This window comes from Trachemys scripta, chromosome 12 (assembly GCF_013100865.1).
Source record: "Trachemys scripta elegans isolate TJP31775 chromosome 12, CAS_Tse_1.0, whole genome shotgun sequence".
NCBI lineage: Eukaryota > Metazoa > Chordata > Testudines > Emydidae > Trachemys > Trachemys scripta.
Genome location: NC_048309.1, coordinates 10,608,021 through 10,627,976, shown reverse-complemented (window position 1 = coordinate 10,627,976; position 19,956 = coordinate 10,608,021). Strand labels below are relative to the sequence as shown.

The 19,956-nt window shown below is 40.0% G+C and overlaps 1 protein-coding gene across 3 annotated transcripts in view; it reads left to right on the top strand.

Moving 5' to 3' along the window:
- GNAS (GNAS complex locus) overlaps positions 1-19,956 on the top strand; it is a 236,362-nt gene that overhangs the window by 159,451 nt on the left and 56,955 nt on the right. For all 3 annotated transcript variants that reach the window (XM_034787179.1, XM_034787180.1, XM_034787181.1), the window contains exon 5: positions 19,841-19,938. In XM_034787179.1, coding sequence (XP_034643070.1) covers positions 19,841-19,938 — 98 coding nt within the window. The remainder of the gene's footprint in view (positions 1-19,840; positions 19,939-19,956) is intronic.

The following is a 19,956-nucleotide window of genomic DNA, read 5'->3' as shown; positions in this document are numbered from 1 at the left end:
TCCTGTGGCACCTTTAAGACTAACAGAAGTATTGGGAGCATAAGCTTTCGTGGGTAAGAACCTCACTTCTTCAGATGCAAGGAGTGAGGTTCTTACCCACGAAAGCTTATGCTCCCAATACTTCTGTTAGTCTTAAAGGTGCCACAGGACCCTCAGTCTGAATCTGTAAAAAGCAACAAACATGGCTACCCCTCTGATACTTAGTTACAAAGGTAGAGTCTGAAAAGTTACCAGGTTCAACACAGTGCTTGACTTTTCATTTGCCAGTCTTCTTCCGTAACTATACGGTAGAGTGACAAACCTGTTTACTTCTAAATTGGAATGTCATCGTCACACAGTTCTAAATCTCATAGATTTTGAGGGTGGAGATAGGGAAAACATATTCTCTAGTAGGTACTAATGGTGAGCTGGAAAACAGAGAAACTGTTATCTGGGGTATTTATGGACAACAGGGAGCATAATGTAGCCATTAAAGAATAGGACTTGTGGGCAGTTCTGGTTTCTATTCCCGGTTCTGCCACAGACTTGCTGTGTGACCTTGGCCAAGTCAACTATTCTGTCATATCTTTTTCATTTATAAAATATGTGCATCTGTCTATCTCTGTCTCCTTTCCTGGGTTGAGAACTGGTTAAAAGACAGGGAACAAAGGGTAGGAATAAATGGTAAATTTTCAGAATGGTGAGGGGTAACTAGTGGTGTTCCCCAACGGTCAGTCCTAGGACCAATCCTATTCAACTTATTCATAAATGATCTGGAGAAAGGGTTAAACAGTGAGGTGGCAAAGTTTGCAGATGATACTAAACTGCTCAAGATAGTTAAGACCAAAGCAGACTGAGAAGAAGTTCAAAGAGATCTCACAAAACTAAGTGATTGGGCAACAAAATGGCAAATGAAATTTAATGTGGATAAATGTAAAGTAATGCACATTGGAAAAAATAACCCCAACTATACATACAACATGATGGGGGCTAATTTAATTACAACTAATCAGGAAAAAGATCTTGGAGTCATAGTGGATAGCTCTCTGAAGACGTCCACGCAGTGTGCATCGGCAGTCAAAAAAGCAAACAGGATGTTAGGAATCTTTAAAAAAGGGATAGAGAATAAGACTGAGAATATCTTATTGCCCTTATATAAATCCATGGTACGCCCACATCTTGAATACAGCGTACAGATGTGGTCTCCTCATCTCAAAAAAGATATACTGGCATTAGAAAAGTTTCAGAGAAGGGCAACTAAAATGATTAGGGGTTTGGACGGGTCCCATATGAGGAGAGATTAAAGAGGCAAGGACTTTTCAGCTTGGAAAAGAGAAGACTAAAGGGGGATATGCGGGAAGGGCAGCCAGCATATCCCTCGGCCCGTGCCGCTTCCCGCAGCTCCCATTGGCCTGGAGTGGCTAACTGCGGCCAGTGGGAGCTGCGATCGGCCGAATCTGCGGATGCGGCAGATAAACAAACCGGGCCCGGCAGGGGCTTTCCCTGAACAAGCGGCAGACCAGCTTTGAGAACCACTGTTATAGAAGACCTACAAACTGATTTATGGGTATGCTGTTCTTTTAAATGGGGTGCTGTCAGGTTAAAAATGGTGCAATTAAGAAAAAGAAAGAAAAAAACTTTTTCCCAGCTCATGTTGCTAATCACACCTTAAGTAAATCTTGGAGAATTTTAAAAATTAAAATTTATTTTCACTATTGAAGGTGAATTTTCTTTTTTAAAGTCATCAGCATTTCTATTGATCTTAGATTTTATAAAAACTTTTTTAAAGGAAAACCTAAATGTCAAAGTGCAAGCTATTTGATGTTAAGTAAATATCAATTTACTGTCTTTTTGTACATGTCCTTCAGTGCTAGATTTAAAATTGTTGTTCTTTAGCATTACGGTATTGTACACGTTTGTGTCTTTTTGTACACTTTCGCTTACTATCTCAAATTCAGAAAGCTATTGAAATATTTCCCCAATAAATAGGTGTAAACTCTAGAAATCCCTACAAAGAGAGAAATTGCTCTACGGCATGGAATATAACAAGAACAGTTGCATTATTTTAGTTAGAACTGAGTCTAGAGAAATGTGTAAACACTCAGGATTCAGCCTTGCAAATGAATCCACAAGCAGAACCTCACTCCTGTTGTGGTCCCAATGAAAGTTGGTTAGACTTCATGTGGCAATAAAGGTTTGCACAGGCAGAAAAACATGCTGGTTAGAGCCCGGAATTTTGATTCTTTCTTAAGCAAAATTTTGTATAAGCCATGGACATACACAGGGCCGGCTCCAGCGTTTCGGCCGCCCCAAGCAACAACAAAAAAAAAAAAAAAAAGCCGCGGCAGTTCAGTGGCAGGTCCTTCGCTCCTAGAGGGACTGAGGGACCTGCCGCCCCCGAATTGCCGCAGGTGCCGCTCCTTTCCCTTGGCTGCCCCAAGCACCTGCTTGTTAAGCTGGTGCCTGGAGCCAGCCCTGGACATACACGTGAGTTGTCATGTGGATAAAGTGCACCCAGCTTTATTTCTCTGTTAGATTATATATGTGGTGTTTACATTGTGCACTTTCCAAATCTCTTTCATAGATTCCTGCTCTCCAGAAAACCAACTAGCAAGTTCTCAAAGTTCTGCTAAACTCAGGAAACTCTCCTGTTCCCAAGTCAGAACACCTTCTAGGTCTCTCCTTTCCCCTTGATAGGATCAGTAAAAGCATCTCCATTTCTTTTATAAACTATGCATATAATTTAAACCTGTTTTGTTCTATTTAGCATAACACTGTCTTCTACTGGGTGTTTGTGCTTGAGTTCTGAAAATCTGGATCAAAGCAGCAGGACCTAATGCTTTCCTTTGTAAATTGGGGTCATGAGCATGAATTAGATTTAAGGGAGCATTCTGATTTAAATCCCTCCATAGCAAATTTCTCAGTTATCCCACATCATGGGAATACTTTCAGATGCTAATATCACCTCTATAGCGCTGCTGAAAGCATATAGCTTGAACAGCTTATACAAAGGTCAAGGTAGAGTGTAAACATTTTGATAGCTATAACTACATATGGGGGTAATAAATTGTACATTCAGAGCAAGATATTTTTAAAAAGTAGAAACATGAGCTTCATGTGCATGTTTATACTTATATTTTCACCTGCTAATGTCTAGATAGGTAGGTATCTAGCCTCTTTTGGGCACACACACTGTCGTCATGGATGCAAATGAAGGCACAGAGTGTGTTGCATGGACTGGAGCCTCTCTTTAAAAATCAGACCTGTGTATTCTTTTGAATAGAGCCCTGCGTGGATACAAAAACATGGATCTGCATCCGATCCACATCCGCCAGCCGTCTTTTACTTGAATCCGCACCCCAACAGCAAGCTGTCTCACAAGAGCTAGCGACTGGTGGGGGGAAGGGTGCGAGGAAGGGGGCAGGGTCTTGCAGGGAAGAGGCAGGGCCAAGGTGGGGACTGGGGGTAAGGAGCAGCACGGGGGCAAGGTCTCCAGGAGAAGGGGCAGCCCGGGGTGGGGGGCTGAGGAGAAGGGGTGGCGCATAGCGTACTGCTCCTGGTTGTTTGCGAGCAATGGCACACGGTAGCAGGAGGGCGTTGCATCACAGTGGGGCAGAGGGGTGGGGTGCTGGGGCCCCATCAACTCCAATCCCTGGGGCCAGGGTTGGGCCTTGCTGCCCAGGAACCAGTGGGCCGGGCCTGGGACTGGAAGCGCAGCCAGGGCTCTACTTATGAATTGTGGACTTGCTCATGAGCTTACGTGAGGGGTAGATAATTTCATATAAACTCACTTTTATTCATCATCATCCTCTGTTTTCTGTCACAGATGTGAAATGGGAAGCCAAGGTTGAAATTGTTCCGACCTTTTCAGTGTTCATTGGATAAGTGAAAATAAAACATTTACTGGCTTGCAAGGAAAGCTAGGCAGCCTGCTCCTTCCCAATATCTCCTAGCTTTTTTTTTTTTTTACTCCTCCCCTCCAAACTGTGTGCGCTTTGTCTTTGTCATACAAACCATTCTCTGAGTAATACATACTTAGAATTTCTCTCCAGAAAAAAAGTGAGTAGGATGGTTTGAGAGAGATCCTCAGGCTTTTCTTGTTTTTTAATTTGCAAAAAACCCAAGTACATTATTTCATTTTACCCTCTTCTGTTGATGATCTCTGCCTAGTTGCTTCAGCTGACCAGTCATTAAAGTAACTCCCTTTGCTCCCTCCTTAAACTTGCAGGTAAACCAGTGTACTGGATCTTCTAAGTATCAAAGCGTTCTTCATTTTGTCCAGTGGGGGGGAAAAAAAACATTATGGAGTAGTAATTGCATCTAGAAGCCAGGTTCATTAGTGGCTAAAAGCCACATTTGACTGATTGTGTAAGGTGACTTAGACTTCGATCCTACTGTTGGATTTTCAAGACACTTATGGTTTTGAATTCTTTGACCAAATTAGGCCAACTGATCACTGGCCATTGATTTTAAAATGATCTATTTTTACTGTTTTAGTAAAGGATAATCTGAGTAGATGATACAGTGCTCAGTAGTTTAGAATCATTAGATGAAATTCACCTCTCCTGCATAAAACCAGATTTGCACTTTGAGCAGGCAACAATGTGGAGATTTGTGGGAGGGGATAGATTTTTCTCTCTCCAACCTGAAAGGTGGCAGCAGGGCTACAGTACAGCCCCTTTATGGCCTCTCCCTTCAGTGCATGGTTTTGAATTATGGCTTGCCACAATTACATAGGGTGATAAGACCACTAGATTTGAGTATTTATTTTAAAATTTACCATGTACTTATCACATCTCTCCAAGCACACACCATACAAAAAGCAACTAACTGACTTGATGTTAAAGGAGTCTCCCAATCCCCAGTTTAAAAGACTCAAAAACTAAAAATCTCAAAGCATTCTCAAACCCACTCTCTGTCAGAGGTTTTGCAGTGCGTCTCTGGCCTCTCTGTTCTGTGCCACCACAGAGCCAAAGTCGTACAGAGGGCCTTGTATGAATGTAACCCTTTAATGAGTTTGCTCCCTTCCAAAGGGATGTTGTATGGCTAAGTGTTAATAATTACTGAAAAGAATTACAGGGAAGTTGAGTGCCTCACCCAGGGTTACATAGTGAGCCTCTGGCAGAGCAGAGAATAGAACCCAAATGCTCTGACTCCTAGCTCAATGCCTTAACCACGAGTCCATTCTTCCTCCCCTTCAGAAAGAGGTTGGTGTTTTTAATGGGTGGTTACATACAGAAGAGAAATAAAGCTCTCAGGGTTTGTGTAGCAGCAAAGGCAGCCTGTGTGGTATGTTGCTGAGGAAGGAAGGGGGGAAAAAAAAAAAAGGGAAGTACATGACCGTGCCAGTGATCCCTTTTTAACCAAAGGCATTGTGCAGATAATGGCTACAGAACTGAATCCAGTAGGGATCTGAAATGCTAGCAGAGGAGAAAATGAAAGTTTCAACTTCACAGGTGCTTCTGGAACACAGTTCCCCTCCCACCACCTACTCCTCCCCTTCCAGCCAAGTCCAGTATAACTTGTGCTACCAGAAATGTGAGGACAGTGGTGCTGCAGGCACTAGTCCAAAATATTTCATCTTCCTTGCTTGTTTCTAAGCATGAAAAACTATTGATAATGGGACTGAATCCTCACTGAAAATGTTTCATTTACAGAAAGTGCTGAGTACCTTGGCCCCTCCCATAGAGCTTTGTGTTCAGCTTTGGATACATGCCAGTTACTTGAGAATATCTTAAACTATTCGTAGGTGTGTGTTTCCTTTGTGATAGCATCAGTACCACATTTTCCCTGAGATAGCAAGCAATAATTAGCACTTATTCACACCATTTAGGAATATGGATGATTTCCTATCCAAATGAGCAGCTAATTAAACCTTGTATTCTGTTATCCCATAAACGTTAGTGGTACTACCAAAGGGTGGGGATCATTTGGGTTCCTAGTCTGAGTAGCCTTAACATCAGTAGGACTCCATTTGATTTCAAATCAGAATAGAATGAAAGAAACCTGTTTCTCTTGTATTTGCTTATCCTAGAAAGAAAAGTCAACCTCTGCAGTTCCTGCTGGAATGTGTCAGGGTGCCATAGTGGCATTCTGAGCTCCTATATTCTTATACCGAGGTGTAAGTGGAATGCAACAGTGCTGCTTGACTTTCACGAAAGTAAACTTTGTAGGTCCACAGTTTATAGATCTTGATAGTAAGGGAATTTGCAACCAAGGTTTCGGGGTTATTTTTATGTCTAAAGACTAAACAACCTGGAAGAGAAATGTCTCCTGAGATATGGTTTTACAGCTCAGAACGTGATTTTGTTTGACCTTTAATCACTAGGTTTACTAGGGGATGACCTATTTAAAACTCTTCTTATGAAACGTGTAGTTTCATGGGACATTGAACTTTGTCCTAACGAAATTGAATCCCAGTTTTAACCACAACATTGTGTAACTGCTGTACACACCTTTTTAATAGTTTTTTTTTTTTTCCAAGTACAATTGACTTTAGCTGGAATCAGTAAACAAGCAATTCTAATGTCAGATCCACCCTACGTTATATTTCACAAAGAGAAGGTAAGGTTATGCGTCCATGTTCCTGTGAATGTACTGTCATGGTTTCAGTTGCCCTGCCAACATCATAATGCCTATAAAACATAGCTTCATAAACTACATTTTAAAAAGTCTCTTGGGTATTTATATATTTGGAGGGAACAAAGCCTTTCAGACAGTTTGTCCAGTTATTTTTTTCTTTTTTTTTCTACTAATACTTTATCCTTAAAATGTCTCTCAAGAGCCTGGTCTTGGATTCTTATTTTTTTTCCCAGGCCTGGAGTTTGTCTCCTGAGGATTATATTTAAAAAGAGTGAGAGAGAGAGAAACATTCAACCTCAAGTGTTCTTAAGTCTTTAACACTTTCTCTGGTTGACATTTATCGAACACTAGCTCACCTGGATGCCATTACTTAATTTACTAAACATCTGTCTAAGCCCTCCATTATAAGGAGGATTTTAACTTGATTGGACTCTGCACTACTGAGTAGAGAGTACCCTTGCTGTCATCCAGTGTTTTATCTCAGTAACTTCTTTCCTGGGTGGAACACTGTGTTTCTTTGTCTCACTTGTAAATAGTTTTTTCCCCCTCCAGATGTCTGCTTAAACTACCATAAATAAATATATGTAGACTCAAACTGTTGCTTATTCATTCACTGTATTGGAGAATTCTCCACAGTTCACAGAGGAGTAAAGCGTCTCCTAGTAACTAAAACAAAAAGCAGGTAAGCATGTTTCTTTGTCATGTAAATTAAGAATCTTAAATATTATCATGTTACTGTATCACCTTCCGTATCTAGCCTCAGAATTTTCAGGGCTGTTGCTTTAAGAAATCTATCAGATTTGTATCCCCACGTTCAAGCAGGCAAATCTAGTAGTCTGTTGCGTATTCATGCTTGGTTCTCTAATATTGCTGTTCCATACTATAATACGTTTGGGTTTTACTGACCTGCAATTTGGAGATTGCATCTTTTATTTCTTGTTTCTCAAGCCTCTCATAGATATTCTTGGCTCTTTTCTGTTTAGTGACCATACACCTTTTCCCATTGCTCACTTTGAAAGTGGGCCACTTGACCAATATATGTAGCAAATGTTTAGATCCTGCCCTGATCAGAATATTGTGTGCATGGTGAGCATTAGATGGAATGAAAAGGGCATTTTTTCCTCCACAACCCACATTTTCTCTGTGTAAGGAGTAGGATTCGATCCCTGACCCTCCTAGCACACAAGCAAACACTCCAAAGGCATGCCCAGGTAGAACACTGACCCATAATCTAGAGTTTCAAGGGAGTGTAGCCTGTTGCTTAAGGAGTGTGTTCAAACTTGCAGCTAGATAGCACGTGTCCTTACCCAACAAGCACAGTTTCAACTCAGGCCCTGTCCTCAGTATTGTCACTTTGGGCATGGATTTTTTTTTTTTCCTCCTCGGAATCACGTTATCACTGTGTCATGAAACTGAGTTATACACTACTGAGGTGGCAAGTACACAGTCTTGTTAACATGGTTTTCAGCATAGGCATAGTTTGACTTCTGTATCTGGGGGAGAACGGGGACAGCTCCAGTAAGGCCAGCGGGGATACGCATGGAGTAGGCAAATTCCACCCCTTCTGAGGCTTGCAGTTTGGGGGGGCAACCTTAAAGTCATAGACATTAAGGTCAGAAGGGACCAATATGATCGTCTAGTCTGACCACCTGCACGACGCAGGCTGGAAAATCTCACGCACCCATGCCCGCAACAAACCCCTAAACTATTTCTGAGCCATTGAAGTCCTCAAATCATGGTTTAAAGACTTCAAGGTGCAGAGAATCCTCCAGCAAGTGACCCGTGCCCCACACTGCAGAGGAGTGTGAAAACCCCCTAGGGCCTCTGCCGATCTGCCCTGGAGGAAAATTCCTTCCCGACCCCAAATATGGCGACCAGCTAAACCCTGAGCATGTGGGCAAGACTCACCAGCCAGACACCCAGGAAATAATTCTCTGTAGTAACTCAGATCCCACCCCATCTAACATCCTATCACAGGCCACTGGGCATATTTACCGCTAATAGTCAAAGATCAATTAATTGCCAAAATTAGGCTATCCCATCATACCATCCCCTCCATAAACTTATCAAGCTTAGTCTTGAAGCCAGATATGTCTTTTGCCCCCATTGCTCCCCTTGGAAGACTGATCCAGAACTTCACTCCTCTGATGGTTAGAAACCTTCGTCTAATTTCAAGTCTAAACTTCCTGATGGCCAGTTTATATCCATTTGTTCTTGTGTCCACATTGGTACTGAGCTTAAATAATTCCTCTCCCTCCCTGGTATTTATCCCTCTGATATAGTTATAGAGAGAAATCATATCTCCCTCAGCCTTTTTTTGGTTAGGCTAAACAAGCCGAGCCCTTTGAGTCTCCTTTCATAAGACAGGTTTTCCATTTCTCGGATCATCCTAGTAGCCCTTCTCTGTACCTGTTCCAGTTTGAATTCATCCTTCTTAAACATGGGAGACCAGAACTGCACACAGTATTCCAGATGAGGCCTCACCAGTGCCTTGTATAACAGTACTAACACCTCCTTATCTCTACTGGAAATACCTCGCCTAATGCATCCCAAGACTGCATTAGCGTTTTTCATGGCCACATCACATTGGCAGCTCATAGTCATCCTGTGATCAACCAATGCTCCGAAGTCCCTCTCCTCCTCTGTTACTTCTAATGGATGAGTCCCCAGCTTATAACAAAAATTCTTGTTATGAATCCCTAAATGCATGACCTTGCACTTTTCACTATTAAATTTCATCCTATTACTATTACTCCAGTTTACAAGGTCATCCAGATCTTCTTGTATGATATCCCGGTCCTTCTCTGTATTGGCAATACCTCCCAGCTTCGTGTCATCCGCAAACTTTATTAGCACATTCCCACTGTTTGTGCCAAGGTCAGTAATAAAAAGATTAAATAAGATTGGTCCCAAAACCGATCCCTGAGGAACTCCACTAGTAACCTCCCTCCAGCCTGACAGTTCACCTTTCAGTATGACCTTCCCCCTGTCCTGTCCTGTCCTGTCTCTCTTTCCCCCCCCCCTCCCCAAGTATGCTCATGGTTTTCAAGAAGAATCTATCTTCACCCTGCTCAGGTGTGCCATGTTGTCAGCAGTGGTTTTGAAACTCTACTATAGCTTACGCCATTTCAACCAGCTTGGATGTGTGTTGCGCAACTGGCAATTCATTTTAGTGGGAAATTACATGGGATGAAGAAAACTATTATCGGTTAACACAGACTGGTAGCTCTACTGTAGTTGTCCAATGATATAGATAACTTTTGAACTAAAGTTTTAGATGTTATAAAATTATGAGGTCTCATCTCTCATTAAAATGTCATTCAGGTTTGTTTTTAGTTCTATTAAAGGGTTTCATTATATAGTGCAGAAAAAACCTTCATTGACACTGCTATACAGTATGTTGTATTAGAATGTGCCAACAGATGAATCAGTGTTCTAGGAAACAAGAAATAGACATGCAAGGACTAGTCGTCTGGCGATTTCTTTCCAGGAAACTTCCCTATTACAAAATGGGATTGGTAATTTTTGGCTACTTTGGTTCCTATTTCATTGGTTTTATAGAAGATACAAATCAGAATTATTCAAACTCAAAAGCTTGTGACTTAAGAACATAACATAAGAAAGGCCATACTGGGTCAGACCAAAGGTCTATCTAGTCCAGTATCCTGTCTTCCGACAGTGGTCAGTACAAGATGCCCCAGAGGAAATGAAGAGAACAGGTAATCATCAAGTGATCCATCCCCTGTTGCCCATTTCCAGCTTCTGCCAAGCAGAGGTTAGGGACATCATCCCTGCCCATCCTGGCTAATAGCCATTGATGGACCTACCCTCCATGAATTTATCTAGTTCTTTTTTGAACTCTGTTGTAGTCTTGACCTTCACAACATCTCTGGCAAGGAGTTCCATAGGTTGACTGTGCATTGTGTGAAAAAATACTTCTTTTTGTTTGTTTTAAATCTGCTGCCTAATAATTTCATTTAGTGACCCCTAGTTCTTGTGTTATGAGAAGGAGTTAATAACACTTCTTTATTTACTTTCTCCACACCAGTCATGATTTTGTAGACCTCTATCATATCCCCCCTTAGTCGTCTCTTTTCCAAGCTGAAAAGTCCCAGTCTTATTAATCTCTCCTCATATGGCAGCCATTCCATACCCCTAATAAATTTGTTGCCCTTTACTGAATCTTTTCCAATTCCAGTAGATCTTTTTTGAGATGGGGCGACCAAATCTGCACGCAGTATTCAAGATGTAGGCATACCATGGATTTTTATAGAGGCAATATGATATTTTCTGTCTTATTATCTATCCCTTTCTTAATGATTCCCAACATTTTGTTTGCTTTTTTGATTGCCGCTGCACATTGAGTGGATGTTTTCAGAGAACTATCCACAATGACTCCAAGATCTCTTTCTTGAGTGGTGACAGCTAATTCAGACCCCATCATTTTATATGTATAGTTGGGATTATGTTTTCCAATGTGCATTACTTTGCATTTAACAACACTGAATTTCATTTGCCATTTTGTTGCCCAGTCACTCAGTTTTGAGAGATCCTTTTGTAGCTCTTTGCAGTCTGCCTGGGACTTAACTATCTTGCGTAGTTTTGTATCATCTTCAGATTTTACCACCTCGCTGTTTACCCCTTTTTCCAGATCATTTATGAATTGTTGAATAGGACTGGACCCAGTACGGACCCCTGGAGGATGCCACTATTTACCGCTCTCCATTCTGAAAACTGACCATTTATTCCTATCCTTTGTTTCCTCTCTTTTAACCAGTTACCAATCCATGAGAGGAACTTCCCTCTTATCACATGACAGCCCACTGCTTAAGAGCCTTTGGTGAGGGCCCTTGTCAAAGGCTTTCTGAAAATCTAAGTACATTATATCCACTGGATCCCCCTTGTCCACATGCTTGTTGACCCCTAAAAGAATTCTAGTAGATTCGTGAGGCATGATTTCCCTTTACAAAAACCATGTTGACTCTTCCCCAACAAATCATGTTCATCTATGTGTCTGACTGTTTTGTTCTATACTATAGTTTCAACCAGTTTGCCTGGTACTGAAGTCAAGCTTACTGGCCTGTAATTGGTGGGATCACCTCTGGAACCGTTTTTAAAAATTGGTGTCACATTAGCTATTCTCCACTCATTTGGTACAGAAGCTGATTTAAATGATAGGTTACAGACTACAGTTAGTAGTTCTGCAATTTCACATTTGAGTTCCTTGAGAACTCTTGGGTGAATATCATCTGGTCCAGGTGACTTATTGCTGTTTAATTTATCAATTTGTTCCAAAACCTCCTCTACTGACAACTCAGTCTGGGACAGTTCCTCAGATTTGTCACCTAAAAAGAATGGTTCAGGTTTGGGAATCTCCCTCACATCTTCACTGTGATGACCAATGCAAAGAATTTGTCGCTTCTCTGCAATGGCCTTGCTTGACTTGAGTTGGTTTCTGCTTTCCACCTAAATATGTAGCAACATTTTATATTTTCCTTAAGCAAATATCTTCCAACCTTATCTTGCCCCTCAGGCAAATATCTGTGACTTAAATGGTACCTTAAGGTTTTCCCCAGGTTTTTTCCTTAACCCTTTATTATTGCTACAGGCATCCTTCATGTTGCTGATTTAGTTATACTAAAGATTATTTCAGAATCCTTAGAATGCAGCTATTGTAATTTTTAAAGATTGAAATCTGTTTTAAGAAACATTTAACATGCTTAAATGACTTAAATCAGTTGTTTTAAATGGAAGTGGTTTTCGAATAAAGGTAGAGCATAGTTATACTCCCTGTGTCTGGTTCTCATCTCTCACCAGTTTTACACCTCCTACCTTAAAAGAGGTACTCCTGATTTGCACTTGTATAAGCAATATCAGAATTGAGGCCAACATGTTTGAGGATTTTTTGAGATGCTCTCAAGACAAAAGATTGCCCCGTATGAGCAAAACAAAACAAAAATTCTTACGTTCTAATACAGTAATCTGTTACTCACTATTTATTGTATGTCCTGATTTTGAAACGCCAATAAAGTTCAAGGAATGTGGACTTGAATTATTTTTCCATCCCACGTGAACAGTTAATAACCATATTAAAAAGATTACATAAATATTGCTGGGTGCGGTTCTGATTAGCAGGACAGACACCAGAAAAGACTAATCTGCAGTATTAAAATATTTTATTGCTAATTTGGCCCAGTCTTCCTGCCTAAAATGACAGGAAGGAGAATAAAGAAGATGGCCTCTGGTTTACCCATCTCCCACTACTGTGACCCAAATGTTATCTTGGGGACATGGGTACATCACCATTAGGACACTGTGGCAGGGCACATCACTGATTGGGTGTCAAGTCCAGACTCAGCCTTTCTGCTTTCTAATCTAGAGCTCTTATGGTCCTAAAAGCTGTTGTAGGGCAAGGATCTGATGTTATTTTTCCTCCCCTATAACATCATGACAAGAGGAGCTGCTCCTAATCTCCTTCCTGTAAGAATAGTGGTATTCAGTTATGTGCTTAATTACTGTATCTTGTTTCTGTCCTGCACCAGGTTATCCTGGTTGTAGTATGAAATGCTTTGGTTATTTTCAGCATGGTTACATTGGCTTGTTCTGGAAAATGTCCATTTTTAAATTGCTTCCATGTTGAGTTTCCAGGGAGGTTTTTTCATGGTTTATTTTTACTTTCCTCTGTTCACATAAGCTTGCTGCTCTTAGACCTAATTGCTGTGATGAATAGTCCTCCTGAGAAGCCCTTACTATAAAATGCGAGTAAGACATCAGAATAGGAGTTGGGAGTCCAGGAGTTCTGTTGCTAGCTGTGCCAGAGATTTCCTCTAGGATCTTGAGCAAGTTATCCAACCTCTGTGCCTTGGTTCCTTCCTCACAGGGGTTGAGACTAAATTTATTAATGTTTGCAAAGCACGATAGGGTTCTGGGTTAAAAGGGTCTGGAAACGTGCACTGTATTAGAATTGACTGACTTTTAAATCATTAATGGGGAAGTCTGTTGCCTATCACTCTTGGTGCATTTGGGAGGTGGGGGGATTCCTTCTCTCACTGATTAACACACCAGCCATGGGGGGACTGAAGTAGGTTCAACTGTGGAAGGTTCCAACCTTGAGGTATGAGATGTAGGCATTTTACAGATTAGTGTGCGTCACTGCCCCTTTGACTTCTTGGTTGGGTTTTGCTCAGGTGAGCCAAAGTGGGACATCGGTGTCCTTGGATGACAGTTTAGGGTGAAAAGAGGCTGGAGTTAACTTACAAGGTCAGCCTGCCCATAGGCATGAGAGCTGGATACGTGAGAATTAAATTACTGTAAATTTTGCCACAATTTCAAAAAGCTTGTGTTCCTTTCTGTCCACGATTACAGTAATAAAAGTTCTACACTGAGCATTCTTTGGCACGGACTTCAAATAAACAGAAAGTCAGAACACTGAACAGTCTTGGAACAGAACATGCTGAACAGCCTTGGTAAATCATTCAGCAGCTAAGCAGTTAATACAACGTAAAAAGTACAGTAAAATTGTGGTAGTTTTGTATTTGCTCAGTTGTTTTGCTGTTGCTTGTTTTGAAGAGATGCATCAAGGTAACAAAACTCTGGGATGAGAGAAGTTAGTGGGAGAGATGGCAAGAGTGGGGGAGGAAGATCAAAAGTGTGTTGGAACATAAAGTTAAGATCCTGGGTAGATGCAACAGAGGTTCATTGTTCTAATACATTTTTTTATTAAGCTGCTGTTTCTTTTCTCCTAATACAAAAATACATTTGCAGTTCCTGAGGACGCTCTATGCATTGCTGAAGTTTCTGTAAATTTGTGTTTTAGTTCATTTTTATGCTGATTGCTGATCTGAAAAAAAAGAAACTTAATATTTTAGGGCATATTTGAAGATAATTGACCTGTTGGATGATGTCTTCAATTTAAGTCTGTTTTAATACTAAATGTACACCAAACTGTTGGGCTAGCTATCCCAAATCTGTTAGGGCAATAAGAGCTCAGCTATGAGAAAATTCCACGAAAGTGCAAATTGATCTTTTTCTCTTTTTCCTCCTTTCTTCTCAGGTAACCAGAGCAGCAGGGACTTTGGATAACATGTCCTTTCCCTCACTGCTCTGTGAATAGCTTTATAACTAAAAATAAACTCCAAGTTTTTGGAGCAGGGGAAAGGAAACATCAGAACAAGAATAGCCTAGAAAATACAAAGTTTTAATCAGAGGGCAACTCATGGGGTAGGAGAAATGAAACCAAGAATGAGAATTAAGAATTTACTGAAGTCGACAATTAATTGGGCACACAAAAGGGATGGAGGAAGGAAAAGAACTATCTTGAATTAACAAGAGGGGCAAGATTTTTGAAGTAATAGTGATTGAAACTTTGTCCTGCTTCTATCCCACCCGCATTTTCCTTTGCAAGGAAATTATTTCTCTTTCTTCAAATATCAATTAATTTCATGTTAAATAGAGACAGCTGCGGTTTTGAATTTGACCTAATTTTAAAACTGTTAATATTTAGAATCCCATAGTCCTTCCTAGGTGTAACACCAGTTGATATCAAATTCAGCTTTTTGTTCCATGAACACTTAAGGGGGAGAAGGGGGGGGGAGAGGGGAAAAAGGCTGAAAAAATTAACGTTGTTCTCTAAATACACTTTTCCATGCCCTCTAAAGACCTCTTCCCCCATGGAAAAAAAATGTGTGTGTGGAGGATTAGGATTACACCATTGGGGAAATTCAAAAATGAGTGCATATTTATGTGTCTAATTTGTGTGCACAGTTACTAAGAGTGAACACCCGATAGTGATTAATGTGTGCTTGACAGTTCATTTAGATGCTTGCTTGCCACAATTGCACAAACACTCAGGGTGATCATGTGTGCAGATTAGACCAGCAAATTCATCTGGACTGCTAAATCTACTTCCAGTTAACAAATGGCAGATGGTCTTGATAATAGTCTTGCCATGAGTGCAGGGGACTGGACTAGATGACCTCTCGAGGTCCCTTCCAGTCCTATGATTCTGTGATCACCATTAAGATACTAGAATAGTTAAAGCTGTAACTAAACACATTGGCTGAAAGGGGATTTCAGCTGGCAAAACCAAGAAGCTGCATTTCTTTGTAGAGGTCCTAAAATAAAACTTTGGGAATTGGGTTTGGATACAGCTCTGCTGTCTTATCACATGAACAGTATAAGAATGTGAGGTGCTTCTGACGTATCTCTCTCGGGAGGATATAACCTAATCATGTGCTGTATGCCCAGGAAACAGGAATATTCTGCTCATTGGTAAACTGCCATTTCCATAGCAGAACTCCTGAAGAGAGATCCAAACAATGGTGTCTTAAAACTGCAGTGACATTTCTTTCCTTTAAACAAGAAGTAGGGGAAATATAATTTTAAAAAACTCAACAACTGTACAATGATTATTTGAAAAGTCATGTGCAGTTCTGCTTGCAGAAAAGGTGACTCGGAATATGGTACCTGAGCCAGTGAATAACCGGTCTAAGGGAATTAATTCCAAACTGCTTAAAAGCTCTGATAGGCAGAAAAGTGTATGGTTATTTATAACAGTTGTGTGTTCAGTGGTTTGTGTACTTAAATTACTAATCTGTTGCTTGTTTCTTTTAAGTTTATTCAAAAATTCTTTGTTGGGCTAGAAGCCAGAAATATGATTGTATATGAAACATGTAAAGTTGCTGGAGCTCAAACTTGTTTTTTCACTGCAGAAAGCCTTTTTTCATATGGTATTTTTAGTATGTCTTTGGCAGGTGCACTGAAGTATAGAGCTTTCCTGAGATATGTGTTTGATTATAAACCATTTTAGGAACATACGTAGTATTTAACTCTGGCACAATAATAATATCTAGCTCTTGTATGGTGCTTTTAATCCATAAATCCAATGTGCTTACATCTGTTGTTACACTGCAAAAGGTTAAATCCTGTAAATCCTTTGATAATTTATGTTGTAAGATACAGATGTTAGAAGTCTGAAGTAGCCCAATTATATCATTCTTGAGATATAGATACCTTCCAGCAATTGCCACTTATTTGAAACCCAGAAGAGCAATACCTCTATACCTCTGTGTACATTTGAACATAAATGAACCAGTCTGTGTTTTTTAATTATTTTTTAAATTAAGTGAGTGGATTGCTGACACTTCCAAAACTATAAACAGACCTTAAATTCAGGCAATATATCACCCTTAAGTGAGGAAAAGAATAAAATAAATATTTTTATCAGAGCGGATTTGGGGAACTTGAAAGGGAGCCAGAGTATTTGTTATGACCCATCTTAAATGCCTCAAAACTAAGTTTATAATTCTTATTTTTCCCTTTTAATTTTTTTAAACATTATTTATTTTCAGCAGGTCAGATAAATGACAAGCTGCCGCCATAATGAACCTCTTTTGGTGGAAATTAGCTTATTTAGTCATTAATAAATAAAAAGACTGAAAAAAATATTCTGATTGGATAAATAAATTATTCCACTAGATGAATGTGGCCGTGTAGTATCTAATCTGTGCACAGTATATGTACAAATTGAGGAACTGAATGTGTATTAATCAAGTATAGAATTTACTGCTGTTTGATACACTGTCATTTTGATAGATGAACAGCCAAGCAGGCTTCCGAGGTGGTAACCCTTAGCCAAGAGCTCCCTGTTGCCCATCTCTGGGTTTAGTAATGGTATTCCAGCCAGCAGTAGCATAGAATAGAGAGATGTGGTCTTTGGAGACGGTCAACATGTTGAGTTGCACTTGGAAGCAAACAGGAAACCAGTGCAAAGCTCAAAGCACAGGTATTACCTTCCCCGTTAGCCCTATTCTGCCCAACAAGTGTCTGCTTTCTGCCCTACCTCAAACTTCCACCCAGTCTTCAAGTAAGTCACATTGATGCATCTCTTGAAATATCTTACACAGCAAATATTCCTTCCCTCAAGGAATTTGAAATTTTCAGGCCTCCAGTTGTAACAATGATGGACTGAGATGGAGAGTGGCCCCTTATGCATTTTAGACTTTTGGAGGCCTGGTGTTCTTGGAATTTATGTTGTTCAAACCAGATATTCAGGCATTTGTTTTTGGGATTTTATTTATTTATTTATTTTTACTCTCTGCAAATATGACAGTACAAGATCTTACTGCTTGTATCAGGAAACCCCCAAAATTGGGTATTGAACTGTGTCCAAGCAGTCCGGTCACTTACGCAGCAGGGAAATCAGTAGTCACTGGCATGTAGAGTCAGTCAATATAATCTATAAATTGTGAATCATCTCTTGGAGAAAGTAGATTTGGATCTGCACTCTCCTTTTACTTTAAAAACAAATAAATAAATTTTAAAAAATTAAGACAAAGAGGTTGTCCTTTGCACTGTTTTATTTCAGTGTCTTTTTGGAAAAAGTGTCAGTGTTTTTGCATAGCACATGCTTTCCAATTTGTATTACGTCTGCATTCTGGGATGGGATGTTACTGTTCTAAAGTTCTTTTGTAGGTCTGTGTGGAAATACTTTTCAGGTATCTGCATCGCTATCTATTTAGAACATAATATAGCATGTATTGTTTATTTGTCTCCTTTTCCCCATTAGTTCCTTATTATACCCGTATTGTGAGGATCTGGAATTTATAGATATATATTTCTTAGATAATCGAAGTGTACAGTAAACTGAAGATATTGTACTTTTATTTGTAGTACATTTATTAAGAGGGAGGGTTTTATTTGTTACCATACATACTTTATTAATTAGGATTTTGACTTATTGCATGGAATCATTTTACTAATGTATTGGTCATGCTCTGTTTTGATTTGAGAAATGTCCCTGATGCAGTGTGTGTGAATTCAGACTGTCAAATTATGGAATATAGTAGGTTGGGCTAGTGTCCCACCACTGTTACTTGTAGATATTGAGGGTCTGGGGGACAGATGTCAGAAGTGTGTTTCTCTTACCTTACTTTTTATGACCTCTTTTCCCACCCCTTACTCCTCCGAATCTAGGCTTTTGGTTGAGGTATCTCTGTGAGGTTTTATTTCTGACATCTTACTATTTACAAAAGCAAATGTTCTTTTTAAGAGACATCCTTTGAGCTTTAAGAACAGGAGTACTTGTGGCACCTTAGAGACTAACAAATTTATTTAAATAAATTTGTTAGTCTCTAAGGTGCCACAAGTACTCCTGTTCTTTTTGCGGATACAGACTAACACGGCTGCTACTCTGAAACCTTTGAGCTTTGTAGTCTTCAGGCGTGGATCTATTGGTGGAGAAGAAAGTTCCTGTTCTCTGCAGGTAGTGATTTATATTAGGGGATCACATTTTTGAATGCACTTAAATCACTTAGGAGCCTAGTTCCCATTTTCAGAAGTGGCGTAGGCACTTGAGAGCCCACCTCATTGAAACTTAGCAGGACTTAGGCACTTAAGTCACTTTTTAAAATGGTCACTTTAGTGCTTTTGGAAAATTTTACCTAGATCCTCACTCAGTCATCTCCTGTGAATTGGAGTTTTGTTGTTGTTTAAAGCTGACAGAGGTGGTGATATTCTATGTACAGGGGAGTCGCATCTTACGCAGGGGTTAGGTTATGAAGTCAGCGCGTAAGGTGAAAACCGCGTATAGTCAAACGCTCATTGAGTGGAATGGCAGACAGAATCGCCTGCACTACAGGTACAGTATTTAAATTGTTGTTTTTCTCTTTTTTGTTTTTGTTTTGCCGAGCACGTATAGTTAAAATCGCGTAAGTTAAATGTGCCTATGATGCGACTCCACTGTACGCCCTTAGGTCACATGCCCTGTGGAGTCCCCAAGAGTTCTAAATTATTTTAGATTGTTGTTGAGCCTCTGCATCTTGTGTCTAAAATCAGGGATATGGTCTCTACCTTTACATAAGAATTACAGGTACGTATGCATGGGGGAGTGGGAGAATACTTAGCACATTTACATTGCTGAGTGCCAGCCACTGAAAATGGTGAACTAAGTAATACAGGGAAGGTAATACCAAGAGTTGACGGAAGAGAGAAATTGAGAAGCCATCTTTGCCAAACAGTTAGTGGTACTTATTGAGAAGTACCAACAATATGCGCAAAGCTGTACATGTATGAGAACATGATCTGTGCCCACAGACAAAACAGTTCAGAGACAGTGTATCAGATTGTATAAAGTCAAGATGGTGCAGAAATCTAGCTGTGCTCTAAAGTTAGCACTAAGCATGTTACATTTCTCATGATTATAAAACATTTATAATTGTTTTTCTTTATATGTACATACTCCTTTTCGTGCTGACTTTTCCCCCCTCTGTTTTGCTTTCAGGAGTTTTATGAACATACAAAAACACTTTGGCAAGATGAAGGCGTGAAAGCCTGCTACGAGAGGTCTAATGAATATCAATTGATTGATTGTGCACAGTAGTAAGTAGAACTTCTGTT